Source organism: Diceros bicornis, chromosome 21 (genome assembly GCF_020826845.1).
Source record: "Diceros bicornis minor isolate mBicDic1 chromosome 21, mDicBic1.mat.cur, whole genome shotgun sequence".
Lineage (NCBI taxonomy): Eukaryota > Metazoa > Chordata > Mammalia > Perissodactyla > Rhinocerotidae > Diceros > Diceros bicornis.
The window spans coordinates 39,254,679-39,282,163 of record NC_080760.1 but is presented as its reverse complement, the minus strand read 5'-3'; the positions used below and the strand labels follow the sequence as shown (position 1 = coordinate 39,282,163).

Here is a 27,485-nt window from a genome sequence, read left to right as displayed (position 1 = left end):
GGCACCACCTTCTACCCAGGGGCTTGAGCCTCAGATCTGGGAGAGACATCCTTGATTTTCATTTGCACTCTGTCCCAACATCCAAACCATCAGCGAGTCCTCTTGGCTCCACTTCCACATCTGTGCCCATCTCTAAACCCCTCCCTGCATCCAAACCACCTGCATCTGTCACTTGCTCCACTCTAAAAGCCTCTTAACCTGTCTCTCTTCTTCTGCTTTGCCCCCTGAACCCCATCACATACACACAGCTAGGGCAATCTCTTAAAACACTAAATCAGATCCTGCCTCTCTCTTATCTAAAATTCTTTAGTGATTTTGCAGTTCTCTACAAATGAACGCCAAATCCCTCACCATAGCCTGCAAGGTCCCCTCCTCACACAGGACTCTCCCGGCTGCCCCCTACAGTTGGCCTCCCCCCTGGCTCACCTTCATATCAGCCTGTTCATTTCCATCACAGCATCGCACTTTTCACAATCTGTAATTATGTTGTTTGTGTCTTTGTCATCTTCTTTATGTTTCCCCCAAAAGAATGTAAGCTCCACCAGGGCCCGGACTTGGTGTTGTCACCACCAATCCCCAGCGACTAGCAGAGTACCTAGCATATAGTAGGCACTCAATAAGTTATCTGTTTAATTCATTAAGTAGTGGATTAGAATGTGCTAACGAATCTCCTTTGAAAGAATGCTAATGGGACACAATTTAAGAATTACAGAATCACTCACACACACATACTCGTTCACCTTTGGGTGTGTAGGTAAGAATCCCAGTCTTCCTAACCTGCATTGGTTTAAAGTGAGAAAAACCTGTGTACGCACACACACACACACACGCTTTTTTCAGCCAAATTTTCCATTTACTTAAGGAATATTTGCAGGAATTAAATTCCTGCTCAAGAAATTTTTACATCCCTTGGAGGCTGTCGTAACAAAATCTAGCCTATGACAGACAGCTTTCTAAAGAACTCATTGCTGTCAGTCACTCACTCAACAAAGACATGTTGTAAGTCGGCGGCTGTTATTTCCATGCGACAAGTGCCATAAAAGGCTCCAGACATAGAAAGGTGAAGAGGAGATAGTCTCTGCCCAGGGGAAGTCCTATTCCGGGGTGAGAACAGTGCAAACAGGGAAACAAATGAAAACAACACAGTGGGGTGAGGGTTGAGCTGGGGGAGGCAGCCTACATTGCCCAATGCTACACATTCATTTGTTGTATCTTGTTTTCGTTTTATCACCTTCTCCGATGAACCTTCTGACTTCTTCGATGGGCTCTTTCTTCTTACCACCCTCTAAATATGCCTTCCAAGCCCCGTACTCAGCTTCTATTCTCTTTCTGCACGCTCTGCCGCGCATGTCTCAAGACTCGAACACCACTCTATGTGGATGGCTCCCTGATCTGGTTCTATCCTTGACTTCTCAGCCAAGCCCAGTTCCTCTTCCTCCACCTGCCCTCTGAACTCTCCCCTTTGGGGGTCTTCTGGCACCTCAGCTTCTAGTTTCCCTCCTAGAGTAGCTGTTTCCTTGATTTCCCCATTGTTGAAGACACCAGCACTGAATCCCAGTCACTCCTGTTGGAAACCTTTGGTTCTCTTCGGTAGCTTCTCCTTTGCCCCTATTCAAGTCCAGGCATTCTCACCTAGATTAACTTTCCACGTCCCCCCAACTCTCCCTCTCCCCTAAACACATCACACTCCTGCTCGCCTCCTGATCTTTCCCTAAATGGCATTCACCACTTCCAATGCCATCCCCTCTATGCCGTTCGCCACAGCTCTTTCAAATTCTTGCCACTCTACAACTCCTAGAGAAAGGCCCATGCCCCCACCAAGTCTTCCTCATGCATTTGCGCCACTATCTTCTTTCCCAAGTTCTGTAACATATCTTGTCTATAACAGTCATTTAGTCCCTCAATTATATCCTGGATTCCAATTGTACTTTTTAACATCTTATTCCCTACAAATAAATTTTAAGTTGTTAGACGGCAAGCACGGTGTTTTTTGCCTTCCTTTCTTCTACACCATGGTGCCTAGCACAGTGTTATCACACTCCTTACTTAGTGATCAATACGTGTGTGTTAATGCATGGGTGCTGGGTTCTGAAATTCTGCAGTATAGGCCAAGGTGGTGGCTCATCTTCACAGAAGCATTGACACTGGAGCCCCAGCCACCAGCCAGCACTGAGCACAGCTCACAAGGACCAAGTCCACAGGACGGAGCCGTCAGAAGAGGGCTGCTGCATGGGTGCATGGGCTGCTGTTGAATGTGCCTGTGGCAGTGGCCAATCACAGGCAGGTCAGCCCAAGAGGATGCACAGAAAGCTGTACCGGAAGTGAAAGCTCCACAGGGAAGGACATTTCACTCCTCTTTTGGTGACTCTGATGTCAATTCCCAGCCTCTGAGTGGACTCAACACACTCTGGGCTGCTAATTCCACCTTCTCCTCCCATCCTCATGACCCTCTCCCTTTTCCCTCTTTCTCTTCTCTTACTTCCCTTACGCTGCTCTTCTGTATTGGACATCTCTTGTTTTAGCCAGCCAACCATCCATTCACCCTTCTGTCATTAAGAGCACCCCAATTTTCTCTGGGTGACCACTCCCTCCCCACTCTAAGGCCACCTGGTTTGAGTGGGGTCTGCTCCTCTCTTAGCTCTACAGGTGATGTGAAACCCAGTCCTCACCACCTCCCTCCAGCCATGGTGGTCGGTTCAGAGATGAGTGTGGGTCCCAATTTGAGCAAGAGAATCAGACTAAGACATATATTCAAATTTAAGGAAATGGAATGCTCTCATTTTCTTTTTGCTAGTTTTGGAATTGTGAGGATGAAAATGTGGATCCACTGGCAGCCATCTTGCCTTTGAGAGAGGAGATACCTTTGAGAGGAGAGAAAGCAGAACTGAGAAATAGAGAGACAGTGGATCCTGGGCATATATTTTGAGTAGCTGGATCCAGCTATGCCTGAAGCTGACTACTTTATCAAATTACGTGAGCCAATAAATTCCTTATTTGCTTAAGTCAGACTTTCAGTCACTTGCAACCAAAAGAGTCCCAATATACCTTCCTAAATCCAAATTGTATTTTAGGTCTACAAGTAAATGTAGAGATGAAGTCCAACTCTTACAATTGTCTAGCAGAAACCCAAGACCTAAAGAGTGTGACTCTGATACGATCACACTCATTTCTTGTACCAGAGACCAACCTAAAACCCAGGTCTTCTCTCTCCCAGTGTTGTGGGTTTTGTACCACAAAATGCTACATTAAATCAAGATGTTTTTTCTTACGTGGATGTTTTATTTCCCCAACTAGAGTATAAGCACCTGACAGGCCAGAGGTGGGAGCTGTGTCCTAGATTTTTCATACGCCTTGTAGCCCAGCACAGTGTCTTACATGCGGCAAATACACAATAAGTACTTGTTAACCAATCAGTGAGTGAAGAAGGCATTTTATTATGTGAGATTTTTGTTTTTATGCTTGCAAGATGAAATGTGTTACTTTTAGGGTTTTTACTGCTGGAAGAGGATAGAAGTATAGAAACACAGTGTAAGTGAACATAAGTAAGGCCATCTTGTAAGTGAACAGAAGTCAGGCCATCTTGTTACACTAAATAGCCCTTTCTTACTTTCTAGCGTGTGATCATTATAAATTGCTGCGTGCTTTCATGATTTTCTGGCCCTGATCCTGTGCACATACTCCTGCTGAGGTACTCTGATAGCTTTGTTCTTAACAATTTTAATGAATTTTCCCAGAGAATAAGAAGGCCTCCAGAAAGAAAGAACACCTGTAGAATATTCATCATCATCGACAGAAGAAAAGAACAATGAGAGATCCTGGAGTCTGTCTGTGTGCTTTTGTTATTTTAAGTACCATATGGCTACAAAATAACCTGAAATACTTGTGGTCTTATTACCATATGATATGAGATTTTCCCAAAGTATTTCTAAATGTGAAACCAGGAGCCAACTTTTTTTTTTTTTTTTTGGTGAGGAAGATCAGCCCTGAGCTAACATCCATGCTAATCCTCCTCTTTTTGCTGAGGAAGACCGGCTCTGAGCTAACATCTACTGCCAATCCTCCTCCTTTTTTTCCCCAAAGCCCCAGTAGATAGTTGCACGTCATAGTTGCACATCCTTCTAGTTGCTGTACGTGGGACGCGGCCTCAGCATGGCCGGAGAAGCAGTGCGTCGGTGCACGCCCAGGATCCAAACTCAGGCCGCCAGTAGCGGAGCGCTCGCACCTAACCGCTAAGCCACGGGGCCGGCCCAGGAGCCAACTTTCTTTAACTATACTCGGTTAGTGGTCTGTTTGCAAAAGTAGCTAGATAATGCATTACTAAACCCCATCCTATAGATTACATCTCTGGCTCTTGGGTCACCATGGTAACAGGGGCTTAAATTTTTCAGGAACAGAGAGTCAGCTGCTTGTCCGGTTCAGGCCAATTAAGACCCCCAACTCATCACCTGGGCCTGTGTGGATGGCTGATAGGTGCCCTTTGACATCAGGAGGCCTAAAAGTCCACCCTCAGGTCATGCTAATGCCACCATTTTTTGTGAACACGCATCCTACGAAGAGCCACGAAGCTTCACTATGCTTGTGCAGATCATGAATTACTTCACTTCTCCTTACCACTAATCATCTACTCCCACACTTCAGACTACCCTGCCCCTCTCTCCCATAAATGTGCCTAATACCCGTTTTCAGGGAGGTGGATTTGAGATTTGTTCTCCCATCTTCTTGCTTGGCTGCCTTGTGAATAAACCCTTTGTCTGCCACAAATTCTTTGTCTTTTTTTTTTTGGCATATTGTGCAGCGGGCAAAACGAAGCTTGTTTGGTAACAATTGGAAATTTTATTAAATACAAATTATACAGTGAAGGGGAGGAAGACTATCCTCTACCTATTCTGGGTCCTTTCTGGCTGGGCTACAAATTAAATTGACATGAGACCAAATAGCAGGAGAAAATCAAACAAACTTTATAACACGTATATATGGGAGAGACTCAGGAAAACTGAGTTTCTTGACAAGACAGCAGAGGTTCTCACCTTAAATATCGCCTTCAGTTGAAGACAAAGGAGGATGTTGGGGGTGGGAGAGTCAGCTATGGGAGATTACCAGAAAGCACAGTAAACAAGAGTATGCAGATTTAAGTGCATGCCTTCCACACTGATAAGAGTTTCTAGAGATAAGGTCATCCCCCCTTCTTCCTGGTACAGAGAGGGCAGATACCTTTACAAATGGAGATTTCCCTCATAAATGTAAATGTCTCTTACAAACGGTAACTTCTATTTTTCAGAGCTTCTTTCCCTTCTGCAGTTTCTTAAAAGTAACCAGCCAAAAATAATCCTCATGTCAAAAAGACACATTTTGGGCTGGCCAATTCTGATCTCCCATAGTCCTGCCTTTGAAACTAAGAAGTTTCACAGTCCTTTTGAAACTTAAAGAAGTTTCACAGTCCAGAAGCTGAGTGGGTAGATTGTTCCATCTCATCGAGCACATTTCTTAGTCCTGATAATAGATCGGTCCAGTTAAATTCATTTTAGAAGGCAGTGATGCAGGTGGGCTCCCAAAATTATGCCTATCTTATGGAAGCAAGCAATCAGGTATTTAATAAGAAGCACTTCTATTGAAACAAAAGAAAAACAAGGATAATGGTTGGAGAAAATTATAAACCAGTTTCTGAGTTCAGAGGATAGCCACTCAAGAAGATTTCTAGATATCAGCGTCAAAGAATCTTTTGCAGTTTAAAATGTCTCTGAGGATGTCATCGGTTAATCTCTGTTAAGTTCATATCAAGTCCTCCAGCTTCAGTTTGCAATGCTTCAGGAAAAAGGGCAGGTTCAGTTCTCAGTGATTCCAAACGAAAATGACAGAAAAAATAGAAAACTTTAGTTGGGAGATTTGTAGCCAGATATTTCAGGAGACTAGAAGAATTCAGGATCCAGTCCAGTTAACAGATATAAAACAAAAACCTAAAAGACAATTAAACAAAAGTAGGATCTAATATCCACAAATGTGTACTATAGTTTTACTGAAATATAAATTTTCTCTCTAAAATCATCCTCATTCTTTGTAAAAGATAGCCAAATTAAGACTAACTGGTTTACAAATTGTCTAGTTTCAATAAATTTGGTCCAATTATTTACATAAGTACAGCAAGAATAGCAACTGATGATATAGGCTCTTTTAAATCTGCTTTGCTGCAACTTTTTATAAGGAATCTCAGATTGAACTTTAAAGGCCTTTCGAGGTCAGGAAAGCCCAGCCAAGGATTTTGTCATCCGACTTCACCTGCAATACCTACAGATTTGGGTGAATTCCTCTCTTTTCAAGGTTCCCCCAAATATTTCGAGGCTCCTTGCACCTGCCAGATAAGTGACATTCCTTACTTATGCAGTAAGTGTTGTTTGAAACGCTGTACATAAGGTACCAGGCCGATATTTCCACGTAGCTTTATTCCACAAACTCCAATTTTCACCTCTCAAAAGTTGTCTTGTCATATCTGAGTCTGTATGTTTTTTTTCCAAATATAACATCCCAGTCAAAGCTCTGGTAATATAACCAATGTTTCCAATTGTGTCCTGTTATAAGGAGAACAGATTCTTATTGAACTTATGCAAATAACTATATTGCCATGAAATAAGGTTATTTACTTACTAAGAGTTTCCAAATTCTGGAGAGATCAGGTAGAGAGAAAAAGACAAATATTTCAATTCTGCTTACAAAAGTATAATTTACCAAATTGCTATAAGTCATAGTTAGCTTAATAGAAAATGTTTTCCTTAAATCTGAAAACAAAACATTAATAAAAAAAAATCAGCAATATTTCAAATGAAAAATCATAAAAATTATAATCATCCTCATCAGTTCATTCAGTCCTGTGTAATCAGTTCCTGATCTTAATCTTCTGTTAGCAGTTTTATAGGGCCATTAGTTTCTCTGCTAGAGTTTTGTAATTTCTTACCTAGTTCAGTTTTATAATCTGAAAGTTTGTCAGAAACCTGTATTCTAGAGTAAGTGCTAGAGTCCTTTCCATGAATCTCTCTGAAGATGAAAACATTTGCAAAAGCATCAGAGTAAAACAATAACTGTCTGTAAACAAAAGACTTCAAAAATGACATTTGACAAAGAAATTTGGTTATTTCGTGACATATTATGTTTCAAGATAACAACTAGAATTAAGACTGATAACTAGGACAGATCAGAGTTCTAGGAATGTTATATAATTTTTAAAACACTTATATCAATAATGCTTACCCACACAATATCATAGTTCCCTATGAAACAATGCTTAGTTATCCATTTAACCAGGGTGACAAAGATTTTTAGGCAAATGCAGAAAATTAAATAGCTGTACGAAAAATCTTAGCACCTGTGATTAGAGACTGATAAAAACAACATAGGAAATTTATTTTGATAGAACACAAAATTCCTACCCTTCTGGTAAACTATTCAAAGTAAAGACCTTTTATAATCTCGTTACTAAAAGCATACTAAAAGTTAAGAAATTATCCTTTTAAGAGAGAGAGAAAAAAAACCAAATGCTAATTTTGTATCAGTTTACTTTTGACATTAAAACTTATTTACTTAATTAGATTCATTTTAACCTTACCCAACTTGACCACGTACAAAACTCGTTTTTCAGAATTCCTCTTTCATAAACCTTCTATAACCATTTTTACATTCAGAATTTGTCCCACGCTTTTCTTTTCTTTTTTTCCTCCTAGTACTTTGGGACAAATTTATCTTTCTTAACAAAACAAATAAAAATATTTCCATTCTTCATACCTTCTTTACTAAAAACATATCTTACTTTCCTTGAATACAAACATATTTTCCTTATTAATTTCCAGTAGCCTTAATCACATATTAGAATTTTAACCCTTAGAAACCTTAATTTTTAAGTAAAAACTAAGAGGTAAGCAATTATAAACTTTATTTTACGTTAGCATTCTGTGGCTTGGAAATTTATAAACACTTTTCATAATTTCTAGAATCATGTTACTTTATAGTACAATCTTTTAATAAAACACAAGACATGTTTCCAATAGATCCAAAACACTTTTTAGTTTTTCTATAATAAGAAGCCAAAAGTAGATAATCTTATATTTAGTAGTTAATAACTAATATCTTGTCTTAATTGAAAATGATCTAAATACTTAATGAATTTTTATCATTTAATTTAACCTAGCAAACTTCAGAGTTTCAAGTTACCAAAGAGATTTTGGAAGTTATTTTAAGTACAAACTATAATTATTGCTAGAAGCTTATCTATAAATTCTAAATCACTTACATCTAAATCATTTGTTCCCAATGATTATGTTTAGATTACCCAAGAAAACTTCGTGAGACACTGGAAGAAATTAGCTGTCATTTAAAGCTATTTTTGCTGACAAATTTATAAGAGGGATGACATGAGCTTATTTGACGAGCAAACCCAGGCTGCATGTGAACATCGTATCCAAATACTGACAACTCTAAGGACACGCCTATCTCAATCAAATCAACAAACTTAAACCAGCTTTCATTCACCAAAGATTATTTCATATCACATTAACTTGAAAGACATGTAAGCGCTCACTTTAAGCCAATTAAACAGAGTTATTAATTTTGGCTTTACCATCTGGATGTAAAATATCACACACATGTAACGTATATAGAGACACACACACCTTTGTTGCATCTGTCTGATGTTTATGTGTGTGTCTTTAAAAGATTTTATATTTTTTAATTTGTTAAAAATTTTAGTAGTTTGCATCTGCAAAGGCTTCTTTTCCCATTTTCTTTTCTTTCAGTCTTAGGAATCTCCCCTTTTGTTAAGCACTTGCACAAGTCACCGGAGTTCAGAGTGGAGGCTTTGGGATTGGCCAATGAACTTTGGACTATTTTCTAGAACTTTGAACCATAACTCCAGCCTTGCATAGATTTGTAAGACAAAGATAGTTGCTTCCAGGTCCCCAAAGAACTGGATTACAGTTTGAATGACAAAGAAGTTGACCCACCCTTCCAGCTACATTTTTTTGCAGTTGCTTTTTTTTTTTAATATCAGGGAAAATTTTAACATAAGAGGTGAATCAAAAGATTTGTATGTTCTAAAACTTTCAGGACAATGTATCACACCTTTAAAAGTCTGTACCTTTCTAAACATACACTTTAACCCTAGACCAATTTACCTTGGGGGGTGGGGAAGCTCCTGTTATCTTCCTTTATTAGCACCTGATAGCCTCTAGTTTTTATCTCACACAGTGTGGGCTCAGGCAACCCTATTGACTTCCTTTTTCTAAGTTTAATTAACACTGTCTGAAGGGCAGATTTATATGCTATTTTACCAATAGGCATGGGAAACATTCCCTTTTCCCAGTGATTCCCATAGTACAATCTATAATACAATCAGGCAAAAAGAGATACAGTCACTTCACATAAAAGCCCATAAATATATCAATTTTTCTACAAAATTTCATCTGAATTCCATCAACTCTTATACCTTTAATCACAGATTTTTTATTTTTTTTATTATTATTTTTTTTGTGTGTGAGGAAGATTGGCCCCAAGGTAACATCTGCCAATCCTCCTCTTTTTTGGCTGAGGAAGACTGGCCCAGGACTAACATCCATGCCCATCTTCCTCCACTCTATACGGGACGCCGGCACAGCATGGCTCAACAAGCAGCGCGTCAGTGCACGCCTGGGATCCGAACCAGCGAACCCCCAGCTGAACCAGCGAACCGCAGGCCGCCGCAGCGCGAGCACCCAACTGCTTGCGCCACTGGGCCGGCCGGCCCCCCTCTAATCATAGTTTTTATTAGGACTTTATCAAGAGGTCTTGGTCTTATAATTTTGGACAGGGGAAGCATTCCCAGTCAGATATTTTAAAACATACTCAGGCAAAGTTGATTTAACCTCTCTATATAAAATTATCTCAAACATTCCAACATTTATAATCTTATGAACACTTACACCTTTATATTTTCTCAATTTAGTTGTAACCTGAGTCAGGGTCTTAAGACTAGTCATTTCATTTTTTTTTTCTTTTTTTCTTAATTTGGCCTTCTCATAGGTACCAATAAAACAATTATGGTGAGAGCTCTCACAAAATTTTTTCCCCCAATTTATAAGTTTCTCCAATTTAAACGATCCATTGTCTGGCCACATTGATGAGTAGGATCTTAACAGTGACTCAGACCAAAGCTTAACCCTGGTCACAAGAGGCATCCCCAAAAGAGATCAAGAGAATTCACTCCCCAAAATAAGAAAGCACAACAAGCAACAAAGGTTGAGATGACAAAGGCCCCTTATGAAAGCAAATGGGACCCCTTATGACAAACCCCTAAGAGCAGACACAGCCAGACAAAGAGTGTGTCCCAGAAACCCAGTCTACTCGACTGGCTGCCAAGATGCATGCAGGTACATACATCCTCTGGATGGCGGAGACCAGAGAGGTCACAAAGCCAAACTCCAGACAACAGGCTTATAGAGATGCCTATGTCTTATGACAAAAAACAAAAAAAGAGACAAGGAGAAATAGTGACTATTTCTGGGAGGAAAAGGATCAATTAACCAATCAGTACTCAACCAGATCCTAGAGTTGTTGAGTCCAAGAAGCTGGCTTCACTGATATTTTCTCCTGCTAATCTAAATTTAGAAAAGGAAAAAAATGCACCACTCTCACTACCACTGGACACTGCAGGCAGAGATCCGGGAGACTGACATGGTAAGAACTCTCACCACCTGCCGGCTCTTGTCAGGGGTCCATGACCTCTCAGCTGCAGTAGTTCAGGAGTGAAGAGCGTCCAGTCAGTGAAATTTTTATCCTGTTCAAATCGCCAAACTGAAGGGGAGGAAGACTATCCTCTATCCACTCTGGGTCCTTTCTGGCTGGGCTACAAATTAAATTGACATGACACCAAATAGCAGGAGAAAATCAAACAAAGCTTTATAATGTGTATACATGGGAGAGACCCAAGGAAACTGAATATCTCCACAAGATGGTGGAGGTTCTCACCCTAAATACTACCTTCAGCTAAAGACAAAGGAGGATGTTGGGGGTGGAGGTAGTCAGCTATGGGAGATTACCAGAAAGCACAGTAAACAAGAGTATGCGATTTAAGCCCTTGTCTTCTGCACTGATAAGAGTTTCTAGAACCAAGGTCATCCCCTGTTCTTCCTGGTACAGAGAGGGAGATACCTTTACAAATGGAGATTTCCCTTATAAACATAAATGCCTCTTACAAGGGGTAACTTCTACTTTTCGGAGCTTCTTTCCCTTCTGCAGTTTCTTAAAAGTAACCAGCCCAGGGGCCGGCCCGGTGGCGCAGGCAGTTAAGTGCGCGCGTTTTGCTGCGGCGGCCCGGGGTTCGCCGGTTCGGATCCCGGGTGCACACCGACGCACCGCTTGTTGGCCCATGCTGTGGCGGCGTCCCATATAAAGTGGAGGAAGATGGGCATGGATGTTAGCCCAGGGCCAGTCTTCCTCAGCAAAAAAGAGGAGGATTGGCATTGGATGTTAGCTCAGGGCTGGTCCTCCTCACAAAAAAAAAAAAAAAAGTAACCAGCCCAAAGTAATCCTCATGCCAAAGAGACACATTTTGGGGTAGCCAATTCTGCTGTCCCACAGCAGCATAATATATTTGCTATGAGAATCATAGTGACTGATAAGGGGTTTTTGTTTTTTGTTTTTTTAGATGTTGCATTAGTTTCCTAGGGCTGCTGTAACAAAATACCACAAATTGGGTGGCTTTAAACAACACAGATTTATTGCCTCACAGTTCTGAAGGCTAGAAGTCCAAAATCAAGGTGTCAGCAGGGCTGTTCTCCCTCTGAAACCTGTAGAGGAGAATGCTTCCCTGCCTCTTCCTGGCATCTGGTGGTGGCCATCAGTCCTTGATGTTCCTTGGCTTGCAGCTAAATCACTCCAACCTCTGCCTCTGTCATCACACGGCCTTCTCCAGTGTGTCTGTGTCTTCACATGACATTTTCCTCTTCTTATAAGAGCACCAGTTATAACGGGTTCAGGCCCACCCTAATGACCTTGTCTTAACTTGGTTACATTGGCAAAGACCCTATTTCCAAATAAAGTCACATTTACAGGTACTGAGGGTTAAGACCTCAACGTATCTTTTGGGGGTGATACAATTTAACCCATAACAGATTATAAGTAACATTTTTAAGAAGCATTAGAAACTTAACTTTGGTGGGCGATACAGAAGCAAAGACTTCCTTTGGCAAGACTGGTTTATGACTGTTATTGAGACTCATAATGTTGGAAGGAAATCAAAACTTTGGCTGGCATCACCACTTTGAGAACCACCAAAATCCAAGAGATGTAAATAAATAGGCCCAGTCCAGTAAAGGAAGATATTGCTTTATTATACAGCAGCACCTGTAATAATTCAGAATCACTAAATATTTATAATGATACAAAAAAAAAACCCAAATCCCTCCCATCACTCTTCTCATACCCTCTCTCCCCCCAGTCATGTCTTCTCACTCATCTTTCCCAGGCAGTTCTCCTTCTCTCCTCTGGGCCTCCAGCCATGACATCCTCCAGAAATGGCGTGGGGTCATAGGAATTCCCCTTCCTTCCCCCCTGCAGCTGTTGTTTGGAATTATTGGTCACCTTGCTACATACCCATCCAACTAGGGAAGGAGAAAAGGAGGAGATGATGCTAGGAACTGTTCTATTTCAGTCAAATCCAAACTTGACTACGGGCAAATTTAAATAATCAAGAGGTGGTTGTGGTGGTGGTGATCTAGAAAAAAAAAAAGGTGTGTCAGCTTCTTACTTGGCCTCTAAACTTTCTATCTTACCCCTCATTGGAGCCATAAACTATATCTCTTCTTTACGCATCTCTTGTGCTCAGTAACTCAGCACCCATGAGCAAAATTTATCTTCATATCAGCACTGCACGTCAAATTGTTCCTCCCGAACTTTGAGCTTCAACAGCCTGGGGCGAGAGAGGCTGGGAGGGCCGGAGATGTCACTCATCAAGTGTTCTAGGAGGGGTCAGCGACACAGCGGTGAGGCAGGGAGGACTTGGTCTTGAGAAGTCTGGGGCTAGTAAATGAGACAGTGGACTACAGAGCACTAAATTAGACACCAACGACAAAATACTAGTGAATCATCTAAACATTGGTTCTTAACTTATGTCTTCTTGTCTTCTCCGCAACTCCACTAATTCCAAGAATTTTGTCTGGTTCACCACTGTATCGCCAGCACACGGCATCCCGCCTGGAGCATAACAAACTCCAGTCTCTCTGGCCATCTTTCATTTCCTCTAATTTGCAAAGCTCTTTCCTATTTCTGAGCCTTAGCACAAGCTAAGAACATCTGATCTGGAATACTTTCACTTTTCTCTTTTCTTCTCATCCATTGGTCCACAGCTTAAATGTTAGCTCCTTGAAGAGCCCTAACTCTAGTTAAAGTAAGTACACACACACACACACACACACACACACACACACACAGGTTAGCCTCTATTACAGCATCCTGTTTCTTTTCTTCACAGCCCATACAACAATTTGTAATTGTTTGTTTCTTGCAGAGCTCTGCCACATGGCTATAAGTTCCAGGTACAGAAAATTCGCATCCATCTTGTTCACTGTTATACTTCCAGCATTAGCACGTCCAAGGTACTCAATAGATAATGGTTAAAAGAAGAAAAGAATGAATATAGATAATCAGAATTTAATACATCTATCAGAATTTTAATACTATGTTATACGGGAATTTAGCATAAAATAAAGACAGCGTCTTAGACCAGAAGATGAAAGATGAATTATTTCATAACTATTTGAATCGACTGAATAAGCAAAACTAAAGCTAAATTCATTCCTTCCTTACTCTATATCCAAATCAATTCCAAATGGATCAAAGAGGTAAGCCTTAAAGAATGAAGCCATTAAAAGAACTTGAAGAAAATGTACAAGAAGTTTTAATCATTTTAATGCAGAGACTTTTTCTAAGCAAGCCAAGGAAAAAAAGATTGATATATTTAAATACATAAAAACAAACGCTTTCTTGACACACGCATACACGCACAAAACATAAACAGAGACAAAAGACAAACAACAACTTGGGAACAAAATAATTGTTACACTTGACAAAGGCCTAGATTTTACTATAAATAAAGTGTTGTTATATATAAATAATGAAAAGACTAATAACTCAAAATCAAAATGACATAAACAAGCAGACCACAGAAAAATTCATATAAATTTAAGGAATGGGATATATAATTTTAAGAATATCAAAAGAAAGGAATGTAAGTTAAACAGTAAGATAACCATTTTTCATCTTCAAGATTGGCAGAAATGAAAAACTGTCGTAACGTTTAGTGTTGGCCAGTATATGGGGAAATACTGGCATATTATTGTAGGGAAGTACGCATTTAACTTTTGAAAGTCAGCCTCATGGGTCAGCTGGTCTTTGAAAGTGGCTTAGCGTTTTTATGCCTGTACGGAAGACAACTTGGCAACATCTATTGGAATTTTAAATGTAAATACTCCAGCCGGCAATTCTACTCTTAAGACTTTATTCTACAGATACACATGCACACACACGCAAAGGTGCATAAATGAAGATATTCATGAAAAAGACCAGAACAACCTAAATGACCTTGAATGGTGGACTGATGAAATAAGGTTTGGTTCATCCCCATGATAGACCACCATGTGGCCACTGAAAAATATGCCAATGTCATGTTCTCTTTAGAACATGAAGCATATAAGGCATGGAACAGAACGCATTGCACAAAACCATTTGTTGAGGAAAAAACAGACCAGAGATAGATAGATAGACAGAAAGAGAGAGAGAGAGACAGATAAATAGAGAAATAGCAGACATGACTGTATATGTGTACCATTTCTGGAAGGACTTACAAGAAACCGCTGGGAAGAAGGGCTAGGAGGTCAGGGCTTACTTTTCATGGTAACTTATATTATTAGGAAAAAATGTACTCTCTGCACATATTTTTTTAATTTAAAAACTGGTTAAATTATAAAAATGTTAGCATAACTCAATGTCGCCTTCAAAAAGATTCACTGTAATAATAATAGTGATGTTAGTAAAATAGTAAGATTTTTCAGGCTTGTTTGGGTAATGCTTTTTTAAGGTTAAAAATTTTAAAGGAACACTCTCCTCCCCTGCAAAAAATAACTCTTTGAATAATCTAGAAGTGAGGCAGTTTCAGCCCTTTAGCTGTGAATAATACATTCAACTTAAAAAGCCTACACTTGATTTATTAATGAATATTTTATTTGAAAAAGATGGCCTACCAAGACAGCTTGGGCAGGTGAAGGTCATTTGTAGCTATCACCACTCCCTACCCATCCCCAACAATGTATTCAAATTCAAAGCCAAAAGTTACTTATTAAACTCAAGAGATATTATGCCCTGGGAAAACCATTATAAACTTGGCCTGCAGGAGAACTAATCTCTTAATGAAACACAGAGCAACTATCTCAGAAAAAAACGAAAATGGGCAATCGTCATGTAAGTATTTACTGCCTTTGGGAACCAAACAAATAGAGTTTTAATTTGGGTTAGCATGTGGAGAAATTTAAACTATGAAATCATGATTGATACTGTTATGCTTTATCATTGTGATTACCCTTTGTTGTTGGTTTTCACAACAGGATACCATGCTTTTAAAATGCATTTGGAATATATTTTTTCTCCATTAGTCAAAAATCTCATAGGAGGGGCTCAAGAGGTGTGTTTAAAACAAAGTAGTAAACACTGCCTTGCCAAAAGCAAATCGTTAATATGTGTTTGTGGAATGTATGACTAATGCTGTTAGTTTTGTAGCAAAGTTGCTACAAAACTTCATAGACTATGCCCCTCAGAGTTTTGTGGGAAAGAGGTTCTTGTTGCAAATATCAGTAGACCAAGATAAAAATACTTCTACAAGGCCATATAAGTTGAATTAAAAGATGAAAATATTCCAGCCTTATTTCCAAACAGCATCAAACATCCAGATATTTGCAAATATCCATGGAATGGACTTAATATTTTACTTCTGAAATGTCTAGGCTCATGTGAATAGTCTGTCTATAAGCTATTAATGACTAAAAACTGACTAAAACACTACCATTTGGAACCAACTCTGCACAAGGCAGGTCAGAGTTAAATATTGATTTTTTTACATTGAAAAATGTATATCCAAAGCTGTTGCAACAAGAATTTTAATAAGGTTTTGCTACACCTATTATAGCTTGCTACAACATAAATGATTCATTGTGTGTACACTAGGAGAATAAAACTCCAAAATTTTCTGTAAACTATAACTTTGTGTATAAAGTTTTTCTCTTTGCGGTAAGTTAAAATTGTACTCAGATGGTTGCAAATCTACAAATATCTTCCTTGGAGAGGTATTATTTTTTAAATCACCTGTAAATAATAGTTTCACACTAGGCAAGACTATTAGCCTTCCATTCAGTATCTTTCAGAGATACTGAGACATACTTTCAAAATGCTTCTCATAGATGCAGAGGGTTTGGGGAGCAATAATTGGCCCCTGCATTAGCAGCTTAGGAATAGACATTTTCGTCCCCTGAGAGTCAACCTCATGGGGCAGCTGGATTTTGTGAGTGGTCTAGCATTTTTATGTATTTCTTTTTTGAATCTTCAGAGCCAGTCTTACTCCCTCTCAGAAGGCAGTCAACAGTTGCCCAAAGGGGACACCCGACCCTCAGCAGCCACGCAGCCTCTCAGCCACCCATCAGGGCATGGACAGCCAGAGACCCAGCAGCCTGTAAGCACTTTGTTTTCCCTCCAAATCATAAGTATGGCCGGGCTTTCTCGTGAGCCCCGTATTACTTACCAATGACTTGTCATATTGGATCCTCCACAATCCTTTTCAGTCTGAAAATGTCATCATCAGGCATTATTTCCAAACAGAGAAATTTATCCCTAGAACATGTTTGTTACAATATTGGCAGCTAAGGTAAAAATGTAATCTAGGACCTCAGCTTACGTGCCCAACGGTGTCCTCGTCACAGTGTCCTAGAATAGAGGGTGTGATGCTGCAATGTGCCACTATGACGTTTTAGAAAATACTAACGGAATTTAACACACGTGCAAAGAATGAATATGTTCTACGACGGTGCTTCTAAATAAGTAAATGCAAAACCTTTTTAAAGGACAAAAAATTGTCCCAGTAATGACTTAAACTACTTGCATTCGAAAATGACTTGAATATGTACAAACTTAAAACTACGCTGTTTGTAGTTTTAAAGCGGCTGCACAACCAAAACAAATTTACAAATTAAATACTAGTGAAATACAAGTCAATGATGTGCAAAAGTATGTTACTGATTTAGTGTAATAGACAATGTTATTTTGCTGAGGTTAAATGGCTGCGCTCAATGTAAAAATGGTCCTGATTGTGATAATGCGGTTTTTTTGAGTTGCAGCATGTCTAAAATATGATGTGATATATGACTTCTTAGTTCTTCTATCACGTTTCTCTTTCCAAACTACCGAGAAACTTTTGTTTGTAAGATTCTCTGTAATACAGTTGGAACTTCTCTTAGCTAAGATGCATGATTTTTATATTAAATCTCCCTCTGTTCTCTGTTCTTTTATCATTAGCCTGCAACAATTAAAGTACAGCTATTTGGCACACATACAATCATAAACAGAAATACAAATACAGGCATAGAAATTGTGTGCTAGCCCTTGGTCATCCTGATGATCCAATATGCTTTATATTAGTTGTTAAGTTATTATCAGCATTAAATACACTATTTAAAAAGCCTACTAGGAAATTTTTGAATCCCCAAGAACATGTCCACAGATCAGGGTCCACAGATAACTGACAAACATTGCTCTGAGGCCAATAGAACATTGGCCAGGAAATTACACTTTCCAAGGTACTGTGATATGGAATTCCAGCCAATTCTGAAAACTGAAAATTACTTTTTTGCTTTGTGCTTTCCTCCAATTCGTTTGCCATCGTTAATGATTTTTTTTGAACTAAAGACATAGTGTTTGTGACTAACCCATTTGGAGCAGAAATAACCGACACTGGGTTATTATCATTTGCTAAATCACACAATGTTCAGAGTTTGCTTAGCCTGGAGGACATGTCCTTGCACTCAATGAGCTTTGCGCTTAGACAGAAAAATAAGATCCTCAGAAAAATCGGATAGTCAGATGATTTTCTATGCTGTTGTGTGAGTTGTTTTCAAGAGAATCACTATCTAGAGGAAGCTAGAGTATTGAGACAAATAGTGAGATGAATTTGCCATAAGAGTGTGGCTGGTAGGGTATGGGCAGAGTAATAGAGAGGGAGTGAGATTTAGGGGAGCCATTGATAGATGTGGAAATAATCACAAACTCAAGAGGACTAATGATTTCTGGAAAATTATTTTCAAGACTAATGAATGGGCTCTAGAAAGGACTATAGCCTTGCTACTCAAAGTGTGGACCCCGGACTAGTAGCAGACCTCATATTGTCTGGGCACTTGCTAGAAATGCAGAATCCCAGGCCCACCCAGACCTACTGTGTCAGATCTGCATTTTAACAAGATTCTCAAGTGATTCTTACGCATTAAAGTCTGAGAAGCACTGGACTGGGGAACAAGTTCTGAAACTTGGCTGCACATTGAAATCACCTAGGGAGTTCTAAAAACCACTGATGCTTGAATTCCACCCCCTGAGTGTCTGAACTAATTGGTCTGGTGGTTGGCCTGGGCATTGAGAGTTGTAAATGCTCCCCAGGTGATGCTAACGTGCGGCAGCGTTTGAGAAACACGGAGCTAGGGCATACCACTACCTTTACAAGAACAGATCAGCACACCACTGATGAAAGCAGGTGTCATTGTGAGTGCCCATAAGTGAAAATCAACTTGTAAATGTGAGAGCCTCTGCTCAGCGATCTGCCACAGTGTTTGGGAACATGCCACGTTTATGACTTGCTTGTGCCAATATTTACCCAACGTAAATATTGTCCACAATGGAGTACAGTTTGGGGCGTGTAGCAGGTGAACACCAGGGGACCTCAGATGAAGCTGGGTGAAGAACACCTGGGAGCTACACGACAGGTAGGGAGTAGGTCCAGATTCCCAAGAAAAGAAGGGAGGTTCTGGCGGCAGGTAAAAACGTGACTGGGAATTGGGGATAAAAGTAAGTATGATTTTAACCAAGAGTGTGCATTAAACTGTGATCCCAAATCCCAAAGAATCACAGTGAACCCCGAGCAGAAACCAGCCTAGACCATGCAGTCATACCTCTCCTATCAGGAAATCTTTTATCCCAGAAAGTTAGTGCTTTAGAACACCGCCACGAGTATAAGAGGAAACAAAAAGTGCCTCTGATATCAAAATGACATGCACTAAAGGTAGCTTCTTTATTTGAAGACAAGTCTCCCATGCAAAGCCTAGCATTGGTTTTAGACACAATTACACCACCTCGGCTTTGGGGGTTTCTTGTCTATAGTAGATAGCAGTCATTTTAAAAATGGGAAAAAGTGGTGGGAAAAAAGTCTGCCAAGGACAAATACACTGACAGAAGGAAGAACATGCAAACTGAAAAATTGACACAAGAACTTTGAAGCTGTAGGAGCCTGGGGCCACTTGGTATAGGGGATGGAAACCCCTTGCTCTACCGCACAACAAGAACCAAAACTCCCAGTAGTGATGGGCATAACTGGAGGTTTAAAGGGGGCCTTCTGAAATGAAGATGATAATAACTGATATTTGTCAAGTGCTTGCTAGACTGTGAGCTGTTCTGAGGGCATGGGCCATGATCCGTGAAGTCTAAGTCCTTCCCTCTACCAAGCACTCCATGCACGTGTTGTATCATTTAGTCCTCATAACACCTCTGTGAAGGAGATACTATTATGATGAGTTCCCTTTCAAATAGGTGGAAAGTGAAGCAAAGCAAGGTTAGGTAATTTGTCCAAGGCTGTGTATCTAGTAAGAGGTGAAGCATGGATTCGGACTTAGGTAGAATTTTTTCACACCATGCCGTGGGCTCCACAAAGCCTCATATAACCAGAAGCTAACCTGTTGGGATTTCTAAAACTATTGAACTGGGTCATCACCTCATCATCTCCTCTTTACCGCCATCCCTGAGCTTCCTCCTTTTCCCCCCAAGGTGAATTAAGTGCTCTTCCTTAGTGCTTCCATTATACTCTATGGGTAACACCATCACTCCTCTCCCACGTGGCTTTAGAACTGTTAATACATCTGCCCCGCACTGGACCTCTGGCTCCCTGGGGGTAGGACTGTGTCTTGTTTACCTTTGCATCGCCATTACCGACGCAGTACATAACAAATGCTCAATAAAAGTTTGATGAATTCATCAATTCACTACATTTTCTAAATGAACCTTAAACCAATGTTTTGCTCAGTTGGAGTCTATACGCCTATGTCCAGTCACACCCCCAATGGGTGAGTAAGGTTCTGGCATCTGTATTTTTAAAAACTCCCCCAAGTGATTCTGATGTATCCAAAGTTGAGAACCATGAGTCTAAAATCAGGTGTTCCTAGTGCAAAGGTTCCCAAATGTGGTCCCCAGATTAGCATCATTGGCCAACCTAGAATCTTATTAGGAATGCAAATTATCGGGCCCCAGATCTAGTAATCAGAAACTCTGAGGGTAGGCCCAGCAATGCGTAGCTAAACAAGCCCTCCTTCTGATGTTTGCTCAAGTTTGAGAACCAATGTTGAAGCAAAAGCCTTTCATAGACCTAGGCTAGAGCTGTGGCCCAGCTTTGACTATGAACCACTCCCACCACTTGGCCTGTAGAAATGGCTGAAGGATGGCATTTAAAGCCAACTTAGCTCCACACTCTCCTCCTCAGGCCTCTCACACCGAGTGCAACCCAGGGAAGTGCGCTACTCTGCCCCTTCCTCCACCCTGCCCCAAGATGCACTCTCTCCCACCTCTCATCCCAGAGCTGCACAGTGAAAAGGCAGCTGAGAAGAGTCCCGCCAGCATAGAGGAAGGAAGCCGCTCTCTATCCTTTTCAGTCAGTTCAACATATTCTTTCAGAGAAACTACCATGAGCCAGGTACTGTAGAAAAAAAGAAGAAGAAGATAAAAGACCACAGTCCATGCCCTCAAAATAGCTCATAGTCTAGCGAGGGAGGCAAACAAATAAATAATTATAATCATGTGTGGTGAATGCACTAATAGAAATGTGTCCACTGTAACACAGTCCAGAAATTAGACAGAGGAGGGAGTGATTAGATGAAGAGAAGAGGATTCCTTAAAGTGGAGAAGGGCATTCTTTGCAGTGCAGGAGCATGTGCAAAGAGGTACAAGAATGCTAGCGCTGCCAGCTAGAACTGCAGCCCTGCCAAAGCACTGAGTATATTGTGCAACAATTGCCTATGTAGCCACCATCCTCTCGCCTAGGCTGTGAGCTTCTGCAGGGCAGACACCGCATCTTACTCATTGCTGTATCTCTGGGGCTTGACGTATAACAGGTGCTCCATACATATTTTTGATAAAAATATTAATGAACAGAGAGCAGTGACAGGAGATGAGGTTAGACAGGTGCACAGGGGTGAGAACCAAAGGCCCTTGTACACTATGCAAAGTTTATTGCTTTCCTAGGGCTACTGGGCAAAGTATCACAAACTGTGTAGCTTAGAACAATGGAGTTGTTGAGAGTTGACTCTCAAAGTTCTGGAGTCTAGGAATTTGAAATCAAGGTGTTAGCAGAGCCATATTCCCTCTGAAGGCTCTAGGGAAGAATCCTTTCTTGCCTCTTTCAGCTTCTAGTGGCCCAGGCATGGCATTCTTTCACTCATGGCAAGCTAACCCCAATCTCTGCCTCCATCTTCACACGGCCTTCTCCTCTGTGTGTGTCTCTGTTCTCTCCTCTTCTTATAAGGACACCAGTCACTGGATTCAGGACCCATTCTAAACCCAGGATGATCTCATCTAGAGATCCTTAACTAATTACATCTGCAAAGACTCTGTTTCCCAATAAGGTCACATTCTAAGGTTCTGATTAGACATGAATTTTGGTGTGACACTATTCATCCCATTACATCAAGACAATTGGGTCTTATTGCCTTAGTCCAGTAGTGGTGCTTAAACTTTGCACATCAGATTGCTTTAGAAGCCTTGTTTAAACAGAGAGCTAGGCCCTACCCTCAAGAGTGTCTGATTTGGTAGACACTCAAGGATAGGGCCTGAGAATTTGCATTTCTCACAAGTTTCCCGGTGATGCTGATGCTGCTGGTCCAGGGGCTACACTTTGAGAACCAGTACCTTAGGCAATAGAGAAGTCCTAGTTGATCTCAGACAAGGGAAAGTCAAGGTCAGAGCGGCATTGGGTGGACCATGCTGGAAGCTGGTGGAGAGAGGTTTGAAGAGAGACATGACCAAAGACAGGTAAAGCACACTTGTGAGGCAGTGGTGCTGGAGAAAGATGATGAACGCCTGCCCCCAACTAAAATAGTGACAGTGGAATTAGAGAGAAGAGGACAGATTAGAGAGTCAAATTGACATAACTTTTTGACTGATTGGATACGGGATGTGAGGAACATGAAATGCTACAGAGTGACTCCCAGGTACCTGACTTGTATACCTGGGTAGATGGTGGTGCATCCTGGGGATAAGGCAAAGTGGAGGTTTGCAAGGTGAGAGGATGAGTTTGGTTTTGGGGTCTATTGAGTTTGAGGTATCTGTGGTACACCTGGGTATAATGCCTAGCAGGTAGCTAGATCTGAAACTCAAGAGAGAAGTCTGGGCTTGAGGCAATTTGGCAGGTATGAATTCATAGTTGTTTTGTTTGCTTTGTTTTTAAGTTAGTACGTGTTTGATTACAAGTAGCAGACTACCAGACTAACAGTGGTAACAAAGACATGTCATTATCAACCCTAACAGGAAGCCTGAAAGGAGAGGATTCCAGTGTTGGTTCAGCAGTTCAATCATGATATCAAGGACCCAGGCTATGTCTGCCTTTCCATTCTGCCACTCTTGATGTACTGGCAACGTGTCCCCTCTTGAGTGCAAGATAATGGTCATGTGTTCAAGTTAATGATCTCACTTGATAGGTTCACAAGCCAGAAGAAATGAGATAGAGTAAAAGTGCCTTTCTTCTCGTGTACCACTCCCCTATCAGTGAGGAAAATCTTTTTGGAAAGCTCCAAGTGGACACCTTTCCATCTCATCGGCCAGAATTGGTCAAAAGCCCTTCCCTTGACCAATCACTGGCGAAGGGGAACAGGATAGTGATGACTCATGACTCATCCCTGGGGCTGGGGAAATCATCTTGTCAGCTAGTGCTCTCTCTCTCTCTCTCTCAATCTCACTCTCTCTCAATCTCACTCTCTTGCTCTCTCTTTCTTTCTATGTGTTGGCCTCATTCTCTTCTAGTGAAAATGAACTTTTTCTTTTCAGTGGTGTACGAGGCAAAAGGAGTTGGTGAGAGGGAGGCCACAGATAGTTCAAGCACCACAGAGAGTTCATGGCCTCACATAGCTCCAGATTAACCACCTCAAGGAAAAGAGTTTCTTTCTCTAAGCATCTATACATAAAATGTCAGGGAAAAATTCTGATTGGTTTGGGCCATGTACCTATTCCTTAGACTGTCACTCTGGCCAAAGTCAGCCTGACCTTATCCTTGGGGGTGGTGAATATTGTTTTATCATTATTGCTTTCTTGTAACTATGATTTTTATTAATGTAACTACTACTACTCCTACTATTGGATGGACTGAAATAGAGAGTGAAGACATGAAGATCAGGAAGAAAAGCAGTAAAATACTGCACTCTTCCGGTGATGGGGATTTGGATGGTTGTGGTGGGAATGAAAAGGAAGATGAAAATGTTAAAAAGAATGTTAAAGAAATAAGTAATAGGTTTGGATCCAATGCATATTTAAACTCTCTTACCAAGGAAAAGAATAACATTCATTGTCTTGATTCTGATTGAGACAGAAATTTGCTCAAAGCAAATTTAGCTATTTCGCTTTGTTTCTTTTTCAGCAAATCACAACTTGTTCATGTACTGTTGGTTGTGACCTTTACACAGCATCTTTCAGTGCTGTAATGGTCTAGCTCAGTCCCCAATATTTTCTCTCTTCAATTGCATCTGCCCACTTATCATTGACTCTTGAGGATCCCAGAGTACACTAGCTTCTTTTTTACCTTCAAGCAATGAATCCCAAGTTTATACTCTCATGGAACTGGCAAAAAACAGCCTTTGGCAATAGAAGAAGGAAATGGATGATTCTTTTCTAATGAGAAAAGTGCTTCATTTTTCATAACTCTTGAAGGCATGGTTTCTTTCACGGTTGAGAAATAGCCATCATCTCCCCACAACAACCTTATCCTCCAGGTTCACTTTTGTTGATGCAATACAGCAGTAATTGGATATCTGGAGGTTTAACACTCTTCAGAGGTCTCTAACTCCCAAAACAATCTGTGGACAACCTCAAAGCAGACAGTCATTTTCCCCAGGACACAAAATCTTGTTTCCAGACAATGCATGTTATTTCTCCTCCAGTAGAAACTCCAAGTTGTCCAGCCCAACAGTACTAAAGGGGCTCTAAGAATGAGTCAACTGAGGCTGTCAATTGAGGCTCCTGCCGGTTGAGGCTGTGATGCCTATACTTGTGATGCAGACAAAGAAGCAAGGGTGATGACAGCCTTCTTAATTTGGATCGACTTGAACTCAAACTCTTCCTCCTAGTTACCTTATCCCAGTACTCATCTTTCAGATTTGTCATCTGGATTACTTAGAAATAAAATTAAAAAGAAAGACATCATGATCCACTTCTAATCTTCCCTTTTATGTAAGCACAGCAATTTGCTCTTTGTGACTGGGGACCTTGCTTTATTGTCAGTACCTACGTGCCATTTACCACCAGAAGCTCAGCCTTCTCAACACCTTTTAAAGTAACGTGTTAACAGAATTGTTACAACCATTAGGCCAGGGTTATAGACCCTTAGCACATTAAGATCTTGGCACTATTAACATATGGAGCCAGATAATTCTTTGTTGTAGGGGGCTGTTCTGTGCCTTGTAGGATGTGTAGCAGAATCTCTGACCTCTGTGGCTAAATATCAGTAGTACTCCCCTATTTGTGACAGCTCAAAATGGGAGGCAAAATCACTCCTGGGTGGTTGAGAACCACTTCACTAGACACAGTTGTTAGATGGGAAAGCAAGGCTATGGGGCAGGAGATATCCCCGCAATGTCTTATCTGGCTGAATTTCCACCAGCAACCCTGCATTCCTGCCCCTCTGGCCCGGACATTCTCTCGCACTGATTGCCTCTCTTATTATAAGGTAAAAGTCAAGTCATCTTGAAGATTGACCCTGGTCCTCCCGTTGGTGACAACAGCAGCTGAGAGGCAGTGGTTTTCCCCCAAAAGCCTGTTAGCCCGTTAGTAACTTCTGATGGCCAGGGTGAGAAGAGCTTCTTTGCAGAAACACCCAGTAAAGAGGCTGCTGAGCTATTGGTTTTCCTACCTAGATGAGCAGTGCTCACCTGGAATGACATTGACTGAAATAATCATGAGTCTATTTGCTCACCTCTCCTCTGTGTGAGTGTAGCCCCCAAAAGGGCTGCCCGTTCAGTCTCCCTCCACCAGAACTCAGTGCAAGGCAGGCCCGTCACCCTGTTTGCACTTCTGAGTATTTTGTCAGTACCTTCAGGAAAAATGGTGCCCACCAATTTAGGGCGCTGGATGTTGAAGAGTCTTAAGGTCAGATCTCATTAAGGTGAGGTCCTAATCCCGCAGTCACTTTCGATAGGCAAATATCACATTGACATGTATAACCCAAAGGGCATAGCCTAAGAAAGCTTGTTTTTCTGGAAAATGACCTAACTATACCAATCTTCATTAAAAGGTATTCTTAAAATGCCAACAATCCCAAGTTTAGGAGAAAGATTATTTTTTTAATCTAAAAAATTTCACTCATTTTTCAGAACACACAGCATATGTAAGTAAACTATATTAAGATCTGATCCAAGTGGATGTTTTTTTTTTTCTATTTTCGGCCTTATTTGCCAAATGATTCGAATATTCCTACCCATTTATAGTGATGGCCACTTAATAGTCATACATATCACTTTAAAACTGCATCTCTGAAAGGAGGGATCAATAGCAACAGCTCTGTGCACTCTCATCAGCAGCTTTCTGAGGTTGAACAGAGTTCTCACTTCCTAACACACACATGACTAGCTATCTGGTCTACCTCCTTGATTCATAGACTTCTAAAGGGAGTCTAAGTGGGAAGAGCATCTGAGAATGGAGGAATCAGCTTTGCTGTTAGTCGGTGTAACCATGGAGAATCCTAATTAAAATGCAAGAATAACTATAGTACATGGTGAAATACCAAATATTCTTGTAAGACTGAAACTGTGCTTAAATATACCCAACAGAGTACATGGCAATATATATATATTTTCTATTTAGTAGTTTTACTTTTTGCTTTGACAAGCATTTAAGTGGATTTTGATTTAAAACCAAAAAAAAGCAAGACTTTTTATCAGATTTATTGTCCCAAGAAAACCATGCCCAAGAAACAATCTACTTAATGAAACAATATGCCACTAATCACCCAAGATTCATTTAAATATGTGAATGGCCCCTCTGTTGTGTTTTCAATCGCCCCTCAACATCTACTAAACATGTCTGTGGAGATATCATGTTATTTCCACATGTCCATGTTATCGGACGTTACAGGATATTTTCTGGCTCTGAATTCACGAACTTTAATAGTAAAATACTTTGCATTCACACTAACTGGTTCCAAAGCACAAATGAGTAACCAGTTAGAGGTAAAAGAACATTGTCCAGAGAGAGAGAGGAGTCCAGGTTTTGCCATAAGCAGGTAGGTTACCCTGGGTGGATGACTTAACAACCAGGCCTCAGTTTATCCGTAAAGTAAGGGGACTGGATACATTCAGTGTTTCCCAAACGTCAGACTTAAGTATGACCTTCATGAGTGTTGCCAAATATATGGGCCACCTGTTCTACTAATAGTTCTATTAACCATTTTCTTTAAATCCACTCATCTTTTAGACATAAATAAATTTATCTTAAAAAGAAATTTTATGTTAATACTGTAAATGGGAAACCAATATAAGTTGATATAAATGGAGACAACTAAATGAAAGCAAAAAGAATCTATCAAATTCTGGCTAAATACCATTGCCTGCTGAAGGCTCAGATCCTGTCACCTGTTTTCTGATAAAAAGATCTATTCGCATGAAATAGAGAAGGGGTTGGCAAAGTAACTATTTGAGTCTTTGTGGGCCACTCAACCTCCGTTGCAACTACTTAACTCTGCCATTGTAGTGTGAAAGCAGCCATTTACCAAATGTGTATGAGTGAGTTGGCTATGTTTTAATAAAACTTTATTTATAAAAACAGATAACGGGCTAGATTTGACCCACAGTCTGTAGTTTGCCAATCCTTGAGTTGGAAGAGTGTGAAAGACATACTATCACCAGGAAAAGGCTGACTCAATCAGAAGAATTGAGAGGGAATTTAAAAAGAAATTCCTTTCCCAGTAGGAAGTTTAATGGGTT

At 40.5% G+C, this 27,485-nt stretch overlaps 1 protein-coding gene across 1 annotated transcript in view; it reads left to right on the top strand.

Moving 5' to 3' along the window:
* The first annotated feature begins 15,456 nt into the window (after positions 1–15,456).
* Positions 15,457–27,485, top strand: part of ANXA13 (annexin A13) — a 52,075-nt gene continuing 40,046 nt past the window's right edge. Inside the window, exons 1-2 of the mRNA XM_058564480.1 lie at positions 15,457–15,471; positions 16,610–16,732. Coding sequence (XP_058420463.1) covers positions 15,457–15,471; positions 16,610–16,732 — 138 coding nt within the window. The remainder of the gene's footprint in view (positions 15,472–16,609; positions 16,733–27,485) is intronic.